We start from the raw sequence: 24,119 nt of genomic DNA on the forward strand, positions 1-24,119 counted from the left end.
TGGAGGGGAGGAGTCTTCTCTTAAGTACACCAAAGCTCTCCACACACACACACACACACACACACACTGTCACAAATGGTGTGCTCTTTCAAAAACATGGCATTCCTCCTCATCATTTCAATCCTCATACGTCCCATCACTCTCCTCCATCACCTTTGTAAACTGTTTCTTTCTCTCTTCTCTCTGCCCACACAGATGTGGCGTTCCTCTGTTAGATACATGTAGCATGAAACCCAAAACACTCTTGTTCTTGAGGCCTCCTTCTGCTTTTGTTAACACACATGCTAATGCAAAACAGGCCAAGCTGTTCCCGTCCCCCCACATGATGCAGCTAGAACAAGTCCATCACACCCACACACACACACAGTCGCAGGGAAAGCGCGGGTCAGACAAGGGCTGCAGGTCTAAAATAGAAAGAACTTCTGGAGAGGAGCAGTGGTGGAGAGAGAGAGTGATGGATGACCTGATGAAATAGAAAGAGTTTAATGGTGACGCAAAGCCATTTTTCTGCATTCCATAAAGAATATATAATAATAACCAAGGCTCTTATATTAATTTGTTGCTTAAAGTGTGCTTTTTCTCTAGGTTTGATATTTTTATATAATGCAATGACATTTAATACATTTTAAGTGTGGCTCAAGTGTCCTACTATGTTTGTGTTTGTGTGTGTGTGTGTGTGTGCGTGTGTGATGTATATATGTATGTGTGTGTAAAAAAAAAAACTTCTTACATTTTTGTTTAAATAATATATTTGTGTACTATTTATTATATATATATATATATATATATATATATATATATATATATATATATATATATATATATATATATATATATATATATATATATATATATATAAATACACACATGCATGTCTATATATATAATAGATTTTTTATTTATTTTTTATATATTTATTTATATAGTAATGCATTTTAAGTGTGAATTAAGTGTCTAAATACTTTTCAAACCACTGAATTATTTTGATTTTACTAATTATTGTATTTATCTTATGTTATTATTTATTCTAGAATGAAATGTTACCTTAAAATACTATTTTAAATTCATTTTAAGTTTTATGATTTTAAACCTCTTTTGTGAAATGCTTTGCTTGAAAAGTGGGTGTTTCTTTGATGCAAATGCCTCTTGATTTGATGTATTTTGTAAGTATTAACACACTTTAAGTGCAGATTAAATGCCCCTAGACTTTTGGGGTCATTGTATTTATTCCAATTTCACTAATTATTTTATTTATAACATGTATACCATTAAAATATATGAATACAATAAAATAAAATATATATATATATATATATATATATATATATATATATATATATATATATATATATATATATAATTAAATGATTAAATTGGGAAAGCAAGACATTTACTAACTTTTAAAACTCATAAAGCTGACTCTGATTTATGAGGTATTGATTTAGTTGGTATGGTTCTATGGTGACTGTACAGGGCTAGTTTCCAGTGAACTGAGGGTAAAGTGTGTGATTTGTGTGTTGACAGCCGTGAGCTGCTGCAGGAAGTGCTGGACTCTGACCTCAGCAATGATGCGTTTCCCTTCTCCACACACAAGATAGTGAACGCCGCTGGACACAAGGTAATGTTCTCCGTTTCTCCCTGACCTCCATCTTTGTGCAGTTCCTGCTCTGTCAGACTCTCTCAGACTCATGTGCTTATGCTCTAATTAGTGCCACTCGCTTCAGCAAAAGCATCACTATTATTATACATCAAGTTTTGTTATTTTTCCAGCCAAAAATTCAGCTCATAACTCACCCCACACCATGTGTCATAGACATGAAAGATAGTTCAAATCATGCCTCTTACTGAGGAGATGTGTGCTGATTTATGCATATGTATTTATGCATATGCACAGTGATACAGTTTCTGCATGTCCTGTATGTGTATGTGTTTGTGTTTGTTTGTGTGTGCATCAGACAGATGGTCTGCTTCCACTCTTGTGACTAACATAGACACACAGCTCTATTGGCTGATGGCATCCTCTCTTATCCCTGCTCACTCCGTCACTTTCTTTCTCTTTTACACCTTGGAAGGTGGTCATTTAAAACTGTATTTCAAGAAAAGCAAAGAAAAAAAAAAGTTTGTAGTTTATGCAGTTAATAGTTAAGCAGTTAATTAGTTATGCAGTTAACTAGTTAATAATTGTTATCTATGCATACATAAGACATTACATTGCAGTAGATTTATTTTCTTGTAGATGCTTCATAACCAAAGACTTAGACCTGACTAGCCAGCTGGTCAATTTAAACAACAGTGAAAACTTAATCAAATAGACTTTGAGCTTGTGGTCAGTCAGTGCATGGATATGAAAAAAAAAAATGATGTTCAAAAACACCACTTAAACAGCATATAGTAAATTATTTTTCAGTAATTTCATAATTTCAGATAAATATATATTTTATTGGTTATTTTCAATAATTGTAATGATTATTTCTTAATAAAGTATCATTAAAAAGTGCAGTACTGTTCAAACGTTTAAGGAAATATGAATTTAAGTCTCCGTTGCTCACAAAGGCTGCATTTATTCAATCAAAAAATACAGTAGAAATAGGTATACTGTGAACTATTATTAACATTTTAAAATAACTGTTTTCTGTTGGAATATATGTTACAATTTAATTTCATCCTGTGATCAAAGCTGTATTTTCAGCATCATACAGCATACTGCAGTCTTCAGTGTCACATGATCCCTCAGAAATCATTCTGATATACTGATTTGCTGCTCAAGAAACATTTCTGATTATTATTATCAGTGTTGAAAATAGTTGTGCAGTTTCATGTTTCTGTTGAAACTGTTAGAATTTTGATTAATAGAATGTTCAAAAGAACATCTATTTAAAATAGAAATCATTTGTAACATTGAAATGGTCTGTATAGACACTTTTGATCAATCCAGTGCATCCTTGCAGAATAAAACTTTTAACTAAAAACAAAAAGATTCTGGTTAAATGAATTTTTGTGACATTAAGAATGGGTAAATCTGAAATCAGGTATATGCACATACATTGTCCTGCTTCTGTTTGTTTTAATTTTAACTTGAGGATCTTTCAAACTTTTTCTACCCTTAAAATTGCAAACAACAAATCCAGTGGTTCTTTGATGAAAGAGCTGCTGGGAACGCTGCACCTTCACCCCGGCCAGGTGATGAAGATGTGCTCTCTGACTCCCACATACTGCATAAAGCCAGCCAATCAGATTGGAACCGGCGATTTTTGCCAGTATTTTGGTTGAGTATGCTTCAAGCGGCCTGTGAACGGTCTGCAGATGGGTTATCTGAGGCTAAGACTAGTGGATTGTGGGTAACAGGATCTCAAGCTGTTGAAACAGTGTCTTGAATTAGACTTCTACTGATGGTTGGAAAGGCTTACTGTATCTCCCTGCAGGTTACATTGAAGAGCGCAGTGCTAGTTGCTGGCTGATAATCGTTTCCTTCACATGATCTCAGCCCTGCCAGATTGATTTCAGCCCCTCGGGCCACATTCAGCAATCCACACACTCGGCTGCGTCTGTTCTGGAGCGCGGCCAGCCTATTATCTAAGTGACTGTGCTGTTTAGGGCTGTTGATTCTTCTTTGGCCCGCTGCTGTATCTTGATCCCCGGTTGGGTGTTAATGTGTGTTTGGTAAGAGCGAGAGGCAGGTTCTTCAGCTCAGTTTAATGAACAGTTGAGCTGAAGAAAGTCTTCTGAAACTGCTCACCTCATTTGTCACGATGTACTCGAACTCTCTATGGAAAATACTCTGTTCATCATGTAACTCTTGTACCGTAATTACGAAATCTTCCACCAAAATTGGCTCAAATCACATTCAGCAAATGCTAGGAAAAAGTTATCAAAAGATTTCCGATAGACCAAACCGTTCTCAGAAAGCATGCTCAAACATGGACATGAGGCTATATCTTCGCTTTAGAGGATTCTGACCAACCTTTTACGAAGCATGAATTGAGGGCATGTGAGTAGTTTCGGCACAGTGCCATCTACTGGTCAAAAAGATAGAAAAATGACACCCAATTTTCAATCAAATCAAGTATTATAGAGAGCCATGTAATGAAACAAACTACAGTACACTTGTGTACAGACACAAACAAATGGATGCAGTTTTGGGTCTTTATAAAATTGTATTTTTCTTTGATTAATGTATGTTGTGTGTGTTTATAGGTGAGGGCCATGCGTCTGTCGTTCGTGGGGGAGATGGGCTGGGAGTTTCACGTCCCTAAAGAGTCCTGTTTGCCCGTCTACCACACCGTCATGGCTGCAGGGGCCAAGTTTGGCATCTGCAATGCTGGCTATAGAGCCATTGACTCCTTGAGCATTGAGAAAGGTATGGGTTAATATTACTAAGGAAGCAACCAACCTAACCGCTCTTTCAACCACACAAACACTCTGCAATGCCTTCGCAATAACCCAAGATTGTGTCCGACAGTTTGCACAGGATCACTTACATTTTCTTCTGAAAGCATAAAAATGTAGCTCAGTGGTAAAAGATGACATTTCCACGGCTCCTCATGCATTATGAGTGTCGGGGATCTGTTTCTTGAGGTGCTGTAGTAAAAGCATGCTTTTAGTGTGTCGGGATCAGTTGATTTACTGTGGGATTGTGTTGATGAACAGTGTTTGGGCCACTGGAGTTTCACTCAACAGATCTTGATTGAGCTGAGATGCATTTTCTATTCACACCGCAAGCATAACACATTATTGTATCGCTCTCCAATAGTTACACACATATAAATCATTCTTAATGCTGCTTTCAGCCTTAAACTGCAGCACTGGTCGAGCATACAGTCAGTGCACACAGGTGGAGATAATCGTTCAGATGTACTGTAGGTTGGTAGGTGTCCCTAATGCACTGAGCTCTGGAAGCTAAAGAAGTAGACAGTAGGGCACAATAAAAACTCATTACTGCAGCTGAACACTTCAGCACTTCCACTGCACTCTTGAGACTCAGCTCATCTTCACTGTTTGTTCACTATGTAGGTCATATCTGCTAGACTGTGAAATACTCCACCTGAGTGCAAGATCCATCTCTGTTTATGTGAATGCATCAGCATGCTTGTGATTTCATGTGTAGTGTTTGGTTCAGTGACGTGATGCTCTTTGGATCTATTAATTATTTAAAAGTATTTAAAAATGCAATTTATATAGAATGCACTTTTCATAATTTTTTTTAAAGTAAAATTAATTGTAATACTTTTTGAGGGGTTAAGTTTAAAATGTTAAGATTATAAGATATTGTAACAAAGAAAAAAATCATATTAAAAGCTTAAACTCTTGAATTATTTTTGTTGGAATAGAATTTTTATTTGTCTAAAAAAATTACTATTCCCTTTTAAATAAAACTTGTATGGTAAACACAATATTACTTATTGTGTAATATTATTACTATTTAAAATAATTATTTTCTATTGTAGTAAATTGTTTAATGTATTTTATTCATGAGATGCATGAATAAAACCTTCCGAACCTTCCGAATTCTTTTTTCAGTATTTTTATTTTTATAAGCCCAAAAAGAACAGATTTTTTTTTTTTTACCTCTTTTGTAACTTTTGACTTATATAATGCATTCTTACTAAATAATTTAGCAAATTTATTAATTTCTTTAGAAATAAATCTCACTCTCTTACAGTCATTGTTCAAATAATTTTTTTAAATTATTAAATCAAAGCTTTCAATTTACAATAGTAAATGTTGTATTAAACTAAATGAAACCAACATGAATACAAACATTCAGTTTTCTAAGAACTTTCTCTCTCACTCACTCTCACTCTCTCTCTCTCCCTCTCTCACTCTCTCTCTCTCTCTCTCTCTCTCTCTCTCTCTCAGGTTACAGACACTGGCACGCAGATCTGCGTCCTGATGACACTCCACTGGAGGCGGGACTTGCGTTCACCTGTAAGATGAAGACCTCTGTTCCCTTCCTGGGGCGGCAGGCGCTGGAGGCCCAGAAGGCCGAGGGTCTGCGCAGACGGATCGTCTGCTTCACAGTTGATGAGTGAGTCCCAGCGCAACAAAGAAGAGATTTCAACAACTTACTGTTAACACTGTTATGAATGTACGTAGCAGGAATATTGAAGTGGTAGATTAACGGGAGAATTTGACTTAATTTTTAATCCATTTTAGGGGGTTATCGCGCTCTTTGATTAAAAAAAAATTAAAAAAACACGACATGAGTGAAAAGTAAGAAGTTTGGCAGATTTACTCCTGAATGTGATCTTAGGGGTTAAAGTGTTCACCCAAAACTTTAAATCTGCTGAAAATATATTCACCTTCAGGTCATCCAAGATCTGGATTAGTTTGTTTCTTAATCAGATTTGGAGATATGTATCATTGCATCACTTGTTCACCAGAGGATGCTCTGCAGTGAATGGGTGCCGTCAGGATGAGAGTCCAAACAGCTGATAAAAACATCACAATAATCCACAAGTGATCCACACCACTCCAGTGCATCAGTTAACGTCTTGTGAAGCAAACAACTTGTGTCCGTTATCTATAATATTGTTTTCTGCAGTGGAAAAGTCATCTCATCTGAATCTGGTGAAAAATAGGTATGCATCTCCCTTCTGGGGGAAAAGCTTTTTTTTACCAGAGGTAACGTTATTATGATTGTGAACTCGTATTCTAGCCAAAAGCAATTAAGTTAAAAACACCTTGATGGATTTGTTTCTTACAAACACGGAGCTCTTTCTTGAAAAGGTGTTAATTGATGGACTGGAGTGGTGTGGATGATTGTGAAGAAACAAACTCATCTACATCCTGCATGGCCTGAGCGGAGGTTTATTCTCAGAAAATATTTTCTTTTTTGGAGTGAACTATTCCTTTAAAATTCAAAGCCCAGCAGCAGACTAATATGATGGTCATCGCTGGTTTCATAGCTTCAGGTCTTTGCCAAGATTTTTGACATTTATATACAAACCGTCTGACTTAAAAGTGAATAATCGCTGTAATTCTGAACTAATGTTATCATACAGCGCCGTACATTTGACTGATGAGATTTTTCAAGGAGACTTGAACCAACACTTTTCACTTTTCATGTCCACTCAGAGCTCCGTTCTGTCCTGTCATGAGTTTTAGTTACAGCAGTCCAATGCCCGAACAACTTCTTCCCCAAACACAGATCACTGAAGTCGAACACATTTGGATTCAGTCATCTTAAAATGTTTCCGAGGTTTTTTCAGACACATCTGTATGACAGATCTGTATGTGGCCTGAAGCACCTGTCATGGATGGACCAGTGTTCAGGTTATTTAGAGTCTCGTTTGATCAGCGCTGATGAGTTGTTTGTTCTTCCTCTAGGAAAGTGCCAATGTTTGGCCTGGAAGCTATTTTCCGCAACGGCGTTCCTGTGGGCCACCTGCGGCGCTCCGAATTTGGATTTGCCATTGACAAGACCATTGGCTATGGTTATATTCGCAACCCAGACGGTGGAGTGGTGAGTACCTTACAACAGCTGTCTGCCTTAAACTAGTCGACTGTTTATCTAGACAGCATTTAAAGCGGAACGGTGCACCTAAAGCTTAAAGCTGCTCTGCCAAAACATGCATTTCATACAGACTTATGCATTACCAAATCAGATTTGATCGGCCTTAAAACAGCTTCCTTTGTAGGCAGTAGAAAGTAAGGCAGATATTCAGTCTTCTGTTTCACTCACACAGTCAGATCAGACATCAGAATATGAGAATGGGTCACTTCTTATCGTCAGCATGATATTTTCAGTATAGTTGCACTTCTGCAAGTACTTTTTACAGATAAGTATAAAGAAGTGTCTTTGTTGCATATGCACTCGTGTCCGTCTCTGCTGTTATGATTGAGTCACTCGAGCTGTTCCTCATATAGAGCGATGATTAGATGAAGGACACTGTGTCGTCTCTGCTGAGAACATTACTTTCTGTCCTGAAATGAAAGGGTTGAGTGGGGCTAAACCTTATATCATCATATGATCGGTGGGAATAACACATTGCTAGTTCTTGGAGGAATTTCAATGAAATGTACTGAGCAACCTATAACATAAATAACCATGAAACATAAAGTATTAAATAATAGTAATTTATGTCACGTAGGTTTGTCAAGTTCTCTCGTCTAAGTATAAAATGTTATATGTATTTTTTTTGTGGAAATTCAATGGGAAAAAATTTATTAAAATAAATTAATAATAAAAAAATAAATTAAAAATTAATTAAAATAAAATAAAAAATAAACTATTAAATGGTTACACTTTATTTAAGGTGTCCTTGTTACAGTGGTAATATACATTTAAGTACTGAGTGATATTAAATTAACTACATGCACTTACTACTATATGGTTAGGCTTAGGATGGATGGATGGATAGATAGATAGATTGATAGATAATTATGTTAAATGTAATTTCATATTAACACTGTATGAAAATAAGTGTCTAACAATGAAGGTAAATCTCTCTCATGCCGTTATTATTATGGTTTTGTTGTGTTTTTTCTTCTTAATTTTTGGCTACGTCACACCATAGGACAAATTTATGGTATAGTTCATGAAAAATGTAAAAACAAATAATATTTTAAAATTTATAATAATAATAATGAAAGAACTGACAAAGTTAGTGACCCTTTATATTTTCTCAAAGATCAGACTTCATACTAAAATATATACATTTCTTCTTCAAAAATGTTATTTTACAAAATTATATATATATATATATATATATATATATATATATATATATATATATATATATATATATATATATATATATATATATATATATATATATATATATATATAAAGCATGTGTAAATGTTATGTACACGTGTGTGTGTGGTTATATATATATAGTTAGTTATTTGGTTTCATTTAGTTATTTGGTTTAATGTTTATAATATACTTTAATTATTCTATATTAAAAGGGTTAAGAGGTTTTCATGTAAAATAGTGCTTTTGTGTTTTGGTTTGGAGGGAAGAGAAGCTGTGTGTGTGTGTGTGTGTGTGTGTGTGTGTGTGTTATTACACACTGTGGTGGCTCTGAAGTCACTGTACTGTGAGTATGACATGATACAGGGGGATGTGTTCTTAATGTTAACTGACAGAGAGCTCGATGAGGAGGGACAGATGGGGAGGTAGAGCGGAGACGTCTCCACTCCACGACGTGGACAGCAGTGCTGTTGAACAGGGCTGAGCGCTGATCTGATCAGACCTTTACTCTCTCTGCTCACTGCATTACACACCACTGACACATCACTGGACATGACGGCAGAGAACTGCTGTTCACGGCCCACAGACCTCCAGACCGCATGCACAAGACTTTCCATAGTTTCCAAACCCATCTACCTTTCCTTCTACTCTGAAGCACAGAAGAAAACATTCGGAAAAAATGTCCTGCTCCTTCCATTTCGTGCATTAACAGTGAAGAGGGAGATTTCAGGCTACAAAAGGATAATATTAAACTTCAGCTGATTCATCACACAGAACATTAACCAGGGCTTCAAATTGTGTCTAACATGGTTGTACATGTAGAAAAAAAAATGAAGAGCATAACCTAAAATGTAGCCCACAAGAGGTTTTGTCAGATACCAGTGTTTTACTACAATCAACAACAAACACTGGCCAGTCATCATGTCCATTCAGGAACAAATGAATCTCAGCATGTTCTGTCAAATAAGTCCAGGAAGTCAAAAAGATCGATTCGATATCAAATCTTACAATGGTGCGTACTTTAGATTTGATGCATTAGTGTATTTACTGGGTGGTTGTTCATATGACATGTAAATAAATCATAATATAAACATTTTCTATTTTTAAGAAATTCAAACAATAAATGCCTTTTTTGTGGCTCTTTGACAGATCACTTGAACCGATCAACTCTTCCTCTTTACTGGTAATAGCACGTAATAAACATAAATGAATGTCAGAACGTACTTATCTTGTTTCATCTGCGGAAAGAAGTCAAATACTTATTACACTCACTGAAATGCAAATCAATTCTAACCTTTATGTAATGTGTTTTTTATGGATTTTTTGGTTGGTTTTCTCTCTATACGATAAAATAAACCTGCCATAAAAATTACAGGCCCTTCATGTCTTTGTAAGTGGGAAAGCTTACAAAATCGGGCAGGGGACCAGATAAATATTTTCCCGACTGTAGAGTCATTGTACAACATTTTTCCCTTTAGTTAGTGTAGTCCCAGCCGCTTACTGCCTGGTTCTGAGCAGCAATCAGTGGATATCTACCAGTGTGCCAATTAAAACTGCAGTGTGCCCACTTTAAGAGGTCAGGCTAGTTTTCCAGCCACTGCGTCTTGATCTGGACTCCACAGGGTCATGCCTGCAGCTCGCTCAGATTTAATTAAAAAGAGATGCAACCCCTGACAAACAGAGAGAGAAAGAGAGGGAGGAGAGAGCAGAGCTCATGTCAATCTGAGATGTGAATGAAAAAATGAATAAATCAATTTTAAGCTCATCTTGAATTTGTCTGTGTTCACTTCTCCCCCAGGTGAGCCCTGATTTCGTCCGCAGCGGTGAATTCACTCTGGAGAGGATGGGTGTCACATACAAGGCTACGGCTCACCTGAGATCTCCCTTTGACCCCGAGAACAAGCGCGTGAAGGGCATCTACGGCTGAGCCGAGCCAGAATGAAACTGATCCAGACTGATTGAGTGTTTACAGACCTTCATCCAACACATCAGCAGCAGCATTCCAGACAAAACGAAATACTCCTCACTGTCTTAAAGGGATGATTCGCCATAAAGGAGCGTAGAAGAACACATCCGAACTCAACCCATTTTCCCCGTGCCTTTCAATTTCATGGTTTTCAGAAAGAAATCAATCATATTTTTTCCGAAAACAACATTTTAGTGAGCAATCATGAGCCCGTCTCTTATCTTTTTTGTACTTGATTTGAATATTAGTGAGTGTTTTTGTGGAATAGCATGTGCAATGTGCATTGCAGATGTTAGTCTTGGTTAAATGTCAAATAACATTTCTAAAAATAATAAAATGGTTTAATTACTGTAACTTCTTGTCAGATATAAGTCTGTGGAATTAAATAAGATGCCTGTGGTGTTTTGTGTACTGTTTACAAATCGTATTGTATGCTGTGTTTTCCATGATTTCTGCATGTTGAGTGAATTTGCAAAATGCATGAAGATTAAAACCTAGTGATGTCATATTTGGAACTCTGCAATCTGACATATTGACAAACTGGAATCCAATTGTTTGGATTAATGTATTTCTTTTTCTTTTGATAAAAATCAATTCTTTTAATTAGCAAGAATGTATTAAATTTACCAAAATTACAGTAAAGCAATTTATAAAAGTATCAAATATTTGTTTTTATTATAGATAAATGCTGTCCTTTTTTTAACTTTCTATTTATAAAAAAAAAAAAAAAAAAAAAGTTTACACAAAATGTTAATCAGCACAACTATTTTCAACACTGGTAATATTAAATGTTTCTTGAGCAGCAAATCAGCATATTAGAATGATTCCTGAAGGATCATGTGAATTTACAGCATTTTTGATTAAATAAATGCAGCCTTTGTTAGCAGAAGAGACTTTAATAATGATGTCAATCATAATAATATAATAATAATAGTAATATAATGTTATTGTTTAAAAAACATTAGAAAAATCTTACCGACGCCAAACTTTGAAATTGGATGCACACTAAATATTTTGTCAAATTTAGTAGCTCAAGTGTACAGTATAAATGCTTTGGAAAAATATCCCACAATGCATTGCACTCAAATCCAGTGTGGAGGAAGAACAGTAAATAATACCACAAACAAAACTAAATTCAGAATAGTTATTTAAAATGGTTGTTTTTATTTTTAAGATGTAACCGTATGACACTCGTGGAAGCAAGAATTAAATGATGTCTTAAGACAATTTAGCATGCTACTATTTGAAAGGTTTATCATTGCATAATTGCTCACTATTTTGCTTACTATTTTAAAAAAAGTAGATGGTATTCATTGTGTACTGCACAATCATCCTTAAAAATGCTGTTCCTATTTCCACTACACAGCACCTTCCCACATAACAGTAGTGTAACAATAATCTAAACACAAAACAGTGCTTGGGTAACTGATCTGATGTGATTCCAGGCTGCAGCATGAGAGCGGGAAAGGTTGAGCTCAGCGGGAGTCAGATGCATGTGTGGGCATCAGACGCTGCTGTCGGGCTTGACCTCTGTAGGGTTGTTGTTCTCAGAGGACGCTCGACGGCTTAATTCACACGGGTACGGGGCTCTCTGGAGCGCCGCCGTCACCACCGGTATCTCCTGATGCTCCCATTCACCCTAAAAGACAAGAGAATTTAGCATTCAGAGAGATTAACTGACTTGATGCTTGATGCATTTCCAATCTGGCAACATACTGCTTTGCAATAAAAAAAAACAATTATTGTAGGGAGGTTGTGTCCACACTCTGCTGAGACACATGTATATGCAAACACCATGTATGTAAAAGTGAATTTTGCATCCAAGAATAATGTTTTTGTGCGAAAATATTGGTAATTCTCACCATGCACTCAAAGTTTATAAGACTATGTCACATCTGTTTGGACGATTAGAGTCTAGCTGCAAATAATTGAATGCATCTGAACTACTCTAGATGGTGAACGGGTGGTTTAATGTTGTGCTTACAGGAAAGAGCTCAGCGGTGGACTGGTTGCAGTGCATTGAGATTGGGGAGGTAAGGTAGAGGGAGTTCAGCACCTCCCCGCTGAAGCCGTCCCAGGACAGCGAGGAGAACTGCTCTTCCACCGTAGTCCCGGGACAACTGCAACTCTCCCGTCCTTGAAACCTACAGAGAGGACAATAAAATCAGACCTTTAATTGTTCACCTAATAAGGTGGTAATTCAGTTCCATGGCCACAAACCCACTTTCATAATCCACTTTATTCCACTACAGCATTGTGATTGTTTTTTTAAGATGGAAAAATGCAATTTGCCAGTACAAAACGGATGAATACGAATGTCATCTGCCTTTCTTTGTTTTATTCATTTCTGAGGAAAACATATTTCTGTTTTTTCCGTCTGATTTCGCAGAGGAAATGAAAGCATTCCTCTTGTCCTCAGGCAGATATTCGTTTTCATACGCGCTGGTTTTTGTTGTTGGAGGCTGACTGGGTCAGAGCGGTGAGAGCTACTGACTGTCTGGGACGAGTTAGACGCTCGTACAGGAGGGTCACGTTTGCTGTTTTTGGTGGTTTAGGAACGTTTCTTTCTTAGATATTTGCACCTGTTGATGAGACTGAAGTATTTCTGCAGGTAATCTGTGTCCACGTGGCTCTTGCACAGCTCCAGCTGTGTGCGGGGGTAATAATGGACGTAATTCACACACATTTCTTCCATGATCCCAAACCCCCCCTGCAGAAGAGAGACAACAAAACCACTGGATTTGAAGTGAATAGTGGCTAAAATCTCTCTCTTCCATAAATCTCTCATTCACACTAGCTTTAGAAGACTTTGAATATAACATACATGTTGTACAGACTGGATTTGAGGCTTTTAACCTGTCATTTTGGAGCCAGTCCTCTTTCACTTTTACAGAAGAAAAATCATACACGTTTGGAAAGACATGGGGGGGGGGGTATCCTTTTTGGGGGGAACCATTGCTTTAAGGGGGAGGTACTATGGGTACTATTTTGTACTCTAAATTTCGACCTTGTAAAATTTCTTGGCATAAAATAACTAAAATGGATGTTTCCTGGTATATTTGTGCCAACTTTTGATTCATAATATAAAAGTAATAATTCATGTTTCACAATAGGTAACATTGCTAAGGGTTACATTAGTAAGTTTTTATTTTATTTGGAAAAACTTATCTTCCTTGGCATTTTTCATTTTAAGGGGGAAATAAAAGGCACATAAATGTGTTTTATTATTAAATTATTGATTAAATGAGCGACTCGCAAAAGGGTTAGTTTTACCAAGCACTGATAAACTGATCACATTAAAAAAAAAAAAAAAAAAAAAAAATTCACACAAACATGTATTTAAAAATAAAAGTCTTATTTGGTTTTATGTAATATGTTCAAAACTGCATATTTAATAAGGTGATGCATAAGTTTATTTTTAACATTTACCTTGGGGATAATAAAAGAAAAAAGATGAGATATGACAAAAAAAACTGTTTTGTTAAATAATTTGTCAAATGAGAAACTGACAAAGGGTCTGAAAATTACCAACCAATGATATCCTGATCACATAAAAAAAAAAAAAGAAAGAAAAAAAAGGTTTTCTTGGGTGTTCAATAATATAGTATATCTTTTCATAATATTTTTGTCTATTTTGCATATTTCAAAATGTTACCTGAGTGAATACAAACTATTCAATATGACAAGATAATTATTATTTAATTTGACAGTTTATTGTTGATTTGAAAAACAGAATGAATCTTGTTGAAATGTAATAGTGTATTTATGTGAGTTTCATTTACTTTAAGCAGCTCTTAAATAAAGTGTGTATTGTGAACTTATATTCTGCAAAATGATGTCTGAGAGTTTGTCCTGTTTGATTTCCAGCCAAAATCAATCTGTAACATCTAGATCAAACATCTACCACACTAAAGGGTGTATTTGGGTGTATTTGAGTAGTTTTTTTTCAGTCTTGAGCAGTGTTGGACTTACCATGGTAACTTTGTTCCTGTCTTCAGTGTTGTACGAGCACTTAGTCACAAGAGCGTCGCCCTGTGGGGTAGACAAAAGCACAAAGCAGCGATCGCACATGATCAGATGGGGTTTAGCACTCAGCTATTTGTAGAACGTGCTAGAATGAATGTCTCTTGGCAGGTTAGCATTAAATTGGCAGGCTCAGCCGTGTGTGGGTGCTGGTATTGACTGTCTAAATGCAGCAGATCTGTGCTTTTGTTGGTGGCTTGCTGGCTCCAGGCGTTTCCTGTCTCTCTGTCTCTCATCTAAACACACTTCAGCTTTTACATGTGTGACGAGAAACTTACTGGCAGAACAGTCACCATCTTCCTCAAAACACGGATAATCTGCAGAGAAAGGGAGAGGTTACAAATGTTAGTATTTGCTTTTTCTCGAGAGTTTTCTTTTTTAATGTATGTAGTATTTGAACCAAAACCGGATATATCCGTTCACAGCATCCTAGGATCGTGTCAGGTCAGTGTTTTTGTGGTACTGAGGTACTATAGTACAGTCAGCGCAGCAGATGGCAATTTACATGATAGCCCTGGTATTTTAAAGCCATGGTACTTATCTAAAATAATATGGTAATATTCAAAAGGCAGCATAAAAATAAACCACTTCATGTTTACATGTATTTCATTTAGGGATTTTTATTATACTACTGTGTGTGAGAGCGTGATAAAATGGTGTGGGAGTGACAGAAGCATCAAGTGTTCAGGTACACCGCAGGGAATCGTGGGTAGTTGACACGTCTCAAGCCGTGAGCAGTGTGTCGCAGTGTGACATGATGTACTTCATCTGAAACTGTCAAAGACTGCATTCATATCGACTGAGAGACTCAAAGAGACACCTTTACTTTAAAAGTATTGAAGCCAGCTGCAAAAGAGCTGAAAATTAATGGTGAGCAGTTACAGCATCTTAAATGATCACAAATCAGCATATAATAATGATTTCTGAAGGATCATGTGACACTGAAGACTGGAGTAATGATGCTGAAAATACAGCTTTGATCACAGGAATAAATTACATTTTACCATGTAAAACAGTTATTTTAAACTGAAATAATATTTTTTTAAAAATTTAGTTTTTTTATCTAATAAATGCATCCTTGGTAAGCATAATTCTTGAAAAAAAAATGTAAAAATGTACATGTATTTTAAAGTCAACATTTCACTTTCACCATGTGACTTGTTCATGAAATTATGGAAGCCCGTTTCTGCCAATGAAAAAAAAAAGTTTTTCTTTTATCTTTTATCTCACAATTAAGACTTTTTTCTCACAATTGCTAGTTTATATCTCACAATTCTGACTTTTTTCGCAGAAATTGTGCGATATAAACTTGCCATTGCGAGTTATAAAGTCCAATTCTGAGGGAAAAAAAGTGATATTTTCTCAGAATTGCACGTTTATATCTCACAATTCTGACATAACTTGTGTTATAATGTCAGAATTGCGAGATATAAACTTCATCTTCAGCTGCAAATTTATATCTCACAATTCTGAGGAAAATGTCAGAACAAATTTTTTATTCAGTGGTAGAAATGGACTTCCATACTAAATGTAGCAAGAAACTCTTGATTTAATAGATTGGGAAGTGATTTGGATTGTCAACATCGTCGTTGGTGGGTGTGGTCTCTGTGTGATTGGCTGAAAAATTTGAGGGCTTGATGATGTCAGTCGAAAAAGAGTTTAGTTTAGTTTATTACAAGGACAATGCATATTAACATGACAAGTCAAAATATGCCAGAGTTAGCCAAGAGGCTAGTTTTCATCTGCAGTCCTAGGCCAGATGTACAACAGGCAACCTAAAAATACAATGTACAACAATTTAATCAAAACATAACAAAATATAACATAATACATCAAACCCTACAGTTTCCGAAAGCAACAGAAAAAAAAGAAAAAATAAATAATGTTGACTTCAGTGGTAGGGTTATAATGAATTATGCACAGTAAAACAAGGAAATTGAAATTTGAAGTGAAAAGGCACATTTTTAGGTTGTACACATGTTGAGAACCCAAACTTAAAAGGATAGTTCACCCCAAATTAAGATATTTTGGATGAAATCCGAGAGCTTTCTGACCCTCCCATTGACAGCAATGCAACTGAAATGTTCACAGACCCAGAAATGTAGGACATCGGTTAAATAGTCCAAGTGACAGTGGTTCAAGCTTAATTTTACACACACGTGTATGCATCGTGATACTCTCCATAATGGCAGAAAACATGATTTTGGAGAAGAATTGTTGAATAAAGTCGTTAATTTCATTTTCTTGGCTCACAAAAAGTATTCTCATAGCTTCATAAAATTAAGCTTGAACCACTGTCACATGGACTATTTTAATGATGTCCTTACTATGTTTCTGGACCTGGGAATATTTCAGTTACATTGCTGTCTATGGGAGGGTCAGAAAGCTCTCGGATTTCATCCAAAATATCTTAAATTGTGTTCAGAAGATAAACAAAGGTCTTAAGGGTTTGAAACAACATAAGGGTGAGTAAATAATGACATAATTCTCACTTTTGGGTGAACTAACCCTTTAATAGCCCAAAACTAAACTTGGAGTAACACTTTAGTATAGAGGCCAATTCTCATTATGAACTAGTAGCTTATTAACATATGGACAGTTTATTAGTACTTATCAAGCACAAATTCTGCATGGCCATATTCTACATCCCTAATCCTATACAATACCTAAACTTAAAAACTACCTTACTAACTATTAATAAGCAGTAAATCATCAGTTTATTGAAGCAAAAGTCAGTTAATGGTTTATTAATAGCGAAAATGGGACTTTAAAGTGTGACCAAACTTGGTAATACCTGGTAATGAGTGCTGAAATGTTTGTCCTCCTGTACCACTTCCACCTCTCTGCCTCCTCGTACCAGGACGGTCCTCACCCCGAGTCCAGCCAGATGAGTGTGCAGCTGGGACGCAAAGATGTGTATCCCACCTACAGGAAGAGCCTGCAGGACAGAAAACACAGCTTCAATAATTCATACGCGAACTATATTTTGATATTTTATGAAGGAAATGTGAGTGATTTTAACGCCAGGGTGTTCTGAGTGATCACATTTTTGCATGATTTGCCCCAACAAGCGACATGATTTGAACTATCATTCAGTTACATAACAATATTTGTAACATTATTTCTCTAGATGACGGGCTTTTTCCACTGTGGGCTGGTTAATGAGGTTTTTATTACAGCATAAATGAGAGTGTTTTTCTTTTTTAATGGGGAGTCTCTTGCTATTGTGTAATTTGGTGGATATTTTCCTTAATCTGTTTTCAGGAAGCCACTCAAAGTGTTTTATTTGAATTCGAAGGCTGAATGCAGTCAGAGCGGTATGTACTTGATTTATCTTAGAGTCAGAATGTAGCAGCTTTGGCTGCATCTTGAATTTATTCGGCTGGCTTTAGTGAAGTGCAGTGTTTAGGAGTGTGTGTGGCGCGCGGACCGTCTGTGTGCATTTGGCGGTGCAGTAGCCAGTCAGCTGGAAAGAGGGCTGGCGGGGAGGAATGGCCATGACAGGGGTGTAGACTAGCCCCAGCTCCATGATGCCTGCGTCAAACCTCCTCAGAGATGGAGTGTACCACAAACGAATGCCTGAGGAGTCCCTCCTTCCTGTGACCAACACACAGAATGAGTCAAGACGAGATGTGCACTCAGAAATTAAACAAAGTGACCTGATGAGAAGTTCAGAACAGAGATTGGCAAAAACATTAGGGCATTTCTGTACACACAGTTTCATCAACTACAGGCACAAAGCTGAAAACAATTGGCTTATTCACTAATAACTGCAGGGATTATTCATATTTATGTGAACAGGAGAAAGTTTCACATAAAGAAAATTTGTTCTTAACTTCATTTTACTGGTAAAGAATTCAGAGTGTAATAAATTACTGACCACGGGCCTGAGGTTAGTCATTTGCATAAAATGCATCCAAACTCGTCCATATAATTTTTTTAAAATATATTTCTGTACCAAAATTTATGAATTGTGATTTTATTAAAAATAAATAAATTATATATATATATATATATATATATATATATATATATATATATATATATATATATATATATATATATATATATATATATATATATATATATATATATATATATATATATATATATATATATACATACACACACATTCATTGTTACATTTTTTTATATAAAAAAAAATTACCTTTCTGTATTGTTAAACTAATTTTACAATTTCTACTGTCTCCTTCTTAATTTATTTAGGCTGACAAAAATTGAGACATATTACACAAAAGTAATTTAAAAATGTAAAATAAGTCATTTTTATTTGATAACTGAAGTAAATACATAATGAGGTCATGAGATGACAATGTAGCATTCTAGCACTCTTAAATCATGTCTAATACTTCACATGCTAGTTTTTAAGGATTGCTAAGCAGTGTATAGTGTATACTGTTATGCAGCATTCTGAACCTAGTCTTAGTCAACTGGGCTGAAGTGCATCTTTGACACACTTTATGTGATGGATACCTGATAAAAGGAGAGGGTTGTGGTAATGAACTTCAAGCCGAAGGAACCTAGAAGAACCTTCTCCTCCCAGAGGCGAGCCAGCATCAGCAGGGTAGAAGAATGGCTGCGTGCACAGACACACGTACACAACTTTATATGAACTTTAATAAGATTGATTCGGGTGCAGTGTAGCTGCTGATTTATGCTTTGCAGGCTAAAAGATATTGGAGCCAATGCACAAGAAGCTAATGCCAACTCTGACTCAGTCAGAGCCAGAAAAGTCTCGTAGATCCATGACAGATCACAACCAGAGGTTCAATCTACTTTTAAAACTTACGTGTGGAAGACCTCTTTACATAACCGTCCTACTTCCACCTCCAGTTTCACGCCCCATTCCCGTGTCTCTCTCTATCACACTCTCCTGGCTCTCACCCACTCCCCCACTAAAAGACAAAAACTGCAATCTACTGAAGAAAAACATCTCATTTTTGCTACATAATCTCATCTCTCCAGCTTGACATTGGCAGCTAGCAGAACACATGATTTGTGTTTGTTTTACTCCATCCAATCTCATTGGAGGCCCGTCTCTCTCTCTCTCTCTCTATCTCTCTCTCCGAGCTCGGCATCGGGCCTTGGCTCCATAACTGATTTATCAGGACGCCTCTGCTTTCAGATTGGCTCACAGCTCTGCTCAAACCATGACTGGCACCTACCTAGAGTGGGCGAATTGGCACAGATAAAGCCCATCTGTATGTTTGCCTCCTAAAATGGACTTCTAAAGACGTTCATAATCATATGTTCTGTTTTTAGCTCCCAAACTTAGCACTAAAGAGAGAGAATCTGATGTAGAAGATGACCTCTATCAATGTGATTCATGATGAAACTTCGAAAGCATGCCGTCAGAAAGGACAGCCATAAAAGTACTATTAAACTAAAAGGGGAAGACCTTCATTTGGCTCATTTCCTCACATAAAGCAATTAAGTGGCTTGATATATAGCAAATGTGACCACTTTTATGGTCATTTTATGGAACTTTGTGTCTATTTTGGAGCTTGAGACACCCTGGTTATCCTATACTTTTATAGGAAAAGAGCTGCATGAACATTCTTCAAAATATCTCTTTTTATGTTCTTCAAAAGTAAGCAAGCCATACAGGTTTTGAATGTCATAGTAAGCTATTTTTAACAGAATTTTTTAAATTGGCCGTTACTATAATTCTGTAATATGTATTTTAAATGCAGTATGCAGTAGTTCACGTACCTCCGCTCCCATGGCCCAGGCTGCCAGAACGTGTCGGCAGTAATTGAGTTTGCGGGGCTTCATCTTTGAATCGCAGGAGCCGCTGAATTGAGGCACAGTTTCCATCTGAGGAGAGCATTCAAACACTTCCATGTGATGAACGATGGCTTCATTACCAGGAGTGATCACAGACTCGTACTGCAAAAAAATAAGAGTCGTTTGTTTTCACCATTAATAACCAAGATTAAGACATGCAAATTGATTGAGGAGAGGAAAACAAGTTAAAATCAAAATTTTCCTTCAGAATGTGCAAAAAAAGAACAAAAAGAGGTGCATTGTGCAGCATAAAAGAACGAGCGATCCTCAAATGGATTTTGGAATCGTCCCACTTTATTTTTAGGTCCAATTATTGCTATTTTTTAACTTATAACTGCTACTTTTGCCTCTGAAAACTGCTGATTTGCTGCTTATTAATTAGTGAGTAAAGTAGTTGTTAAGTTAGGTATTGAGTAGGATTAGGGATGTAGAATACGGTCATGCAGAATGTGTGTTTTATAATAAACAGCCAATGTTAGTAACAGGCAAGTTAATAAGCAACTAGTTATTAGTGAGAATTGGTCTCTATACTAAAGTGTTACCAAAATATTTTTTAGAAATGTTTGACTTAAAACCGAGATGCTTGTGTGTGATTCACAGAATTATTGTGATTCGCTGTGCATTTATCCGAAATTTGTCTTTAAATAGAAAAACAATTAAAAAGCAGCATAGTAGAACAAAAATGTGTTAAGTGTGTTTATTATATTCAGATCCAGTTTTTACATCACCCTATAATTGGTCAAAGTATCTCGTATACACCAGATATATAGGTATAACGTCTCTGAAAGTTCAGATAGAAAGGTTAAATGTGATTTCAGGTTACCATAACAATGTGGTTCTTGGGCATATTGGGCGGGAGCTGATAGATGTGGCACCAGTAAGTGGTTTCCTGAGTGGGGATGATGACGTCAGGGGCCAGGACCTCCAGCGTGAGGACATCTTTCGGGAGAGCAGGGGACGGAGCGTCTGGACGCAGGAGCAGCACTCGCTGGACGCCAGGCTGGAGACGGGATATGTTGAGCTCTCGCAAAGATAGGATGGGTCGCTCCAGCACGGCGTAGAGGATGTGCACAGTACCTTCCTGGAAATAAGGATTCCTTTTGTCATTATTTATATATTTATATTCCAGACCTATATTTATTCTGCGGAAAAGAGCAGCCTGAACATTCTGAAAAACATCTTGTTTTGTATTTCAGGGAAAAAAAGAAAACAATACTGGTTTGGAATTATATGAGGGTATATAAACATTTAATTTGGTCTATTTCCTAACACTTCCATTTAACATTTAAGCCAGGAAACAATACTATTAACAATACTATTATTTTCTGACTCAGTATTATAGTCCACATGTCTGTTTGTATTACCTCTACCCTCTCTATCTGCTATTCTGATTCATTTGTTAACTACCGCACGCACCTCTATGATGTAGTCGTGCGGGTCGCAGGTGCTGAAGGGTCTTTTAAAGAGCAGGAAGAAGCCTTCAGTCGACTGATGAGTCTCCAGCAGCTCATAGTCCTGCTGAGTGTCCAACATCACTCGGCCTTCATTGTCACTCCAAGCATCCTAAGAATATGAAATGCAGTCAGGAAAACATCATTTTGACTACATGTATGTCTCTATACCATTCAAATGTTTTACGTCTTTTATTTATGGAAGACCATCTCTGCCATGAAATAAAGAAATCGTGGATTTTTTTCCTCACAATTCTGATATAAAGAAGTCAGAATTATGAGAAAAAGTTGGAAGTGAACGACAAAATTCTGTGGGAAAAAGAAAAGAATTACAAGATTTAAACATATAATTGTGAGGTATAGGCTCGGAATTTGCTAAAAAAAGGGTCCGATTTTATAGCTCACAATTCGGAGTTTTTTCTCTCACAATTTTACATTTATATCTTGCAATCTTTTTTCTACTATTTTCTCCTTATGTTTTTTTTTTTTTTACTTGTGAGTTTATTTTTCACAATTCAGATTTTTTTCCTCAGAATTGTGAATTAATGTCTAGGGGCCATTGCGAGTTCACATATTGCAATTTCTGTGTTTTTTCTCTGAATTTATATCTTGCCATTCTGAGTTTATATTGTGCAGTTCTGACCTTTTTACAACTTACAATTGCAAGAAATAGTCAGAATTGTAAGATAAGAAGTCACAATTAATACAATAAAAAATATATTAAAAATAGTAATTTTACGAAATATTTTTACAACACTTTTATAACTATTATTTCATATAAGATCCTTCAGAAATCATTCTAATGTGCTGAATTTGCCAGCCATTTCCCAGCCCTACATTGTTTTGACTCACTGTCTGTAACTCTTCTTCTTGACGAACGCTGTGGGAGGAAGGCTGAGCGGCTGGCCATACAACATTTATTCAAAACGAACCGAACTGTGCAGTCCAAAGGCAAAATCATGAAATAAATCATGCATAATGAATGAAGGTGGGCCATGACACACACATGACCTTCTAATATCAAGCACTTTATTTGGGGTGCGGCAGGCAGAACCCGGACGTGAGCTGTTCAGCTGGATGTTAGGAAGCAGTGTTGCACTACACGACTGAACGAGAGCTCTGTGTGTGTGGGTGTCTACTGTAGCTGGGCAATCATAACAAGATCCAGAAACCAAGACTTTTCAGACTCAAGGGTAACAGAGAGAGCTTGCTCTGACACCGGGGTTAGAAATTTGTCTTCAGTCGTCCATTATTCAACAACAAAAAAAATCTCAAGTTGAGTGCAGCCTTCTAAATAGTTGAATTCAGACATCATTTACTCAACTTCATATTGTTCCAAACCTATGTTTCTTCTTGTTAAACACAAAATACATTTTTAAGGCAAGACACACACACACATATGATGACATTTTCATTTTTGTGTGAACTATGTCTTTACGAAAAACAAAAACCCTCATATTGACAAGATGCTACATTATGTTGCATCATTTTTTTGCTCATCTCAAACACGTATTTTGCAAAAGCACATAATCCTACACCATCCCTGGAGCAGCTTTGCAATACCATAAAGCAAAAAGCATCATAAAATCAAATCGTATAAACTATTCTTACCCCAAAATAGGATTTGTGACCGTCGTCCCACAGAAGGACCAGGTCGGCATTTGTGGGCTCTCCCCGATCGGACATGCCCAGCAAAACACCATGGCGGAGCTCTTTGACTTTCAGCTCCAGATAGACCTCCTGGGTGGGATAGCTGATGTTCCAGGACAGCTCCATCTGACCTGAGGGGTCTAAGGGGATGTGGTAGGCCAGGGCGGGTCTGGAGTGGACCGCAGGAGCCTGGTAAGATGCCACCAAGAGCACCACCACAGTGGCCAAAACGGTGAGGTACATGAGGGTGACGTCTTGCAAGCGCAGGTCTTTGTTCAGAAGACGCATTGCCTGGGTCGTCTTCTGCTTGAAGGCCCTTTTGACGTCTTTGAAGATATTCTCTCACCTCAAGTTGTAAAAATGTTTGGTTAGATAATTTTTTTTGGTATCACTCACTTGTTTCCTCTGCTGTTGTTCTTTGTCATATCCGTCGTTTTTTTATTATCTTGACTTCAGATCCGGTTTAAGTTTGATGTCTCCGTTGGTAGATGTCCACTGGTCCCCGTCTTGGTCCACTTCTGCTGGC

At 36.7% G+C, this 24,119-nt stretch overlaps 2 protein-coding genes across 4 annotated transcripts in view; one reads left to right on the plus strand and one right to left on the minus strand.

Annotated features, from left to right (window-relative positions):
* LOC113109661 (sarcosine dehydrogenase, mitochondrial) overlaps positions 1–11,287 on the plus strand; it is a 60,988-nt gene extending 49,701 nt beyond the window's left edge. For all 3 annotated transcript variants that reach the window (XM_026273367.1, XM_026273368.1, XM_026273369.1), the window contains exons 17-21: positions 1,525–1,618; positions 4,195–4,357; positions 5,857–6,025; positions 7,327–7,462; positions 10,494–11,287. In XM_026273367.1, coding sequence (XP_026129152.1) covers positions 1,525–1,618; positions 4,195–4,357; positions 5,857–6,025; positions 7,327–7,462; positions 10,494–10,622 — 691 coding nt within the window. In that variant the 3' untranslated portion in view covers positions 10,623–11,287. The remainder of the gene's footprint in view (positions 1–1,524; positions 1,619–4,194; positions 4,358–5,856; positions 6,026–7,326; positions 7,463–10,493) is intronic.
* A 348-nt stretch (positions 11,288–11,635) lies between these two features.
* LOC113109662 (dopamine beta-hydroxylase) lies at positions 11,636–24,119 on the minus strand. Its single transcript, XM_026273370.1, has 12 exons — positions 23,555–24,119; positions 21,909–22,055; positions 21,316–21,573; positions 20,418–20,594; positions 19,179–19,281; positions 18,115–18,281; positions 17,479–17,622; positions 14,963–15,001; positions 14,634–14,693; positions 13,244–13,371; positions 12,646–12,805; positions 11,636–12,300 (listed from the first exon to the last, which is right to left on the minus strand). The coding sequence occupies exons 1-12, from the start codon at positions 23,879–23,881 to the stop codon at positions 12,166–12,168; spliced, it is 1,845 nt and encodes a 614-aa protein (XP_026129155.1). The 5' UTR covers positions 23,882–24,119; the 3' UTR covers positions 11,636–12,165.

This window comes from Carassius auratus, chromosome 10, assembly GCF_003368295.1.
Source record: "Carassius auratus strain Wakin chromosome 10, ASM336829v1, whole genome shotgun sequence".
Taxonomy (NCBI): domain Eukaryota; kingdom Metazoa; phylum Chordata; class Actinopteri; order Cypriniformes; family Cyprinidae; genus Carassius; species Carassius auratus.

Bases quoted from the DNA above. Each gene is read 5' to 3' on its own strand.
- LOC113109662 (XM_026273370.1), bottom strand. From the start codon at position 23,881: ATGCGTCTTCTGAACAAAGACCTGCGCTTGCAAGACGTCACCCTCATG. The intron at 22,056-23,554 runs GTAAGAATAGTT...TCATATTCTTAG, and splicing joins GTCACAAATCCTATTTTGGG to GATGCTTGGAGTGACAATGA. The intron at 19,282-20,417 runs GTACGTGAACTA...CTGTGCACGCAG, and splicing joins CCTGGGCCATGGGAGCGGAG to CCATTCTTCTACCCTGCTGA.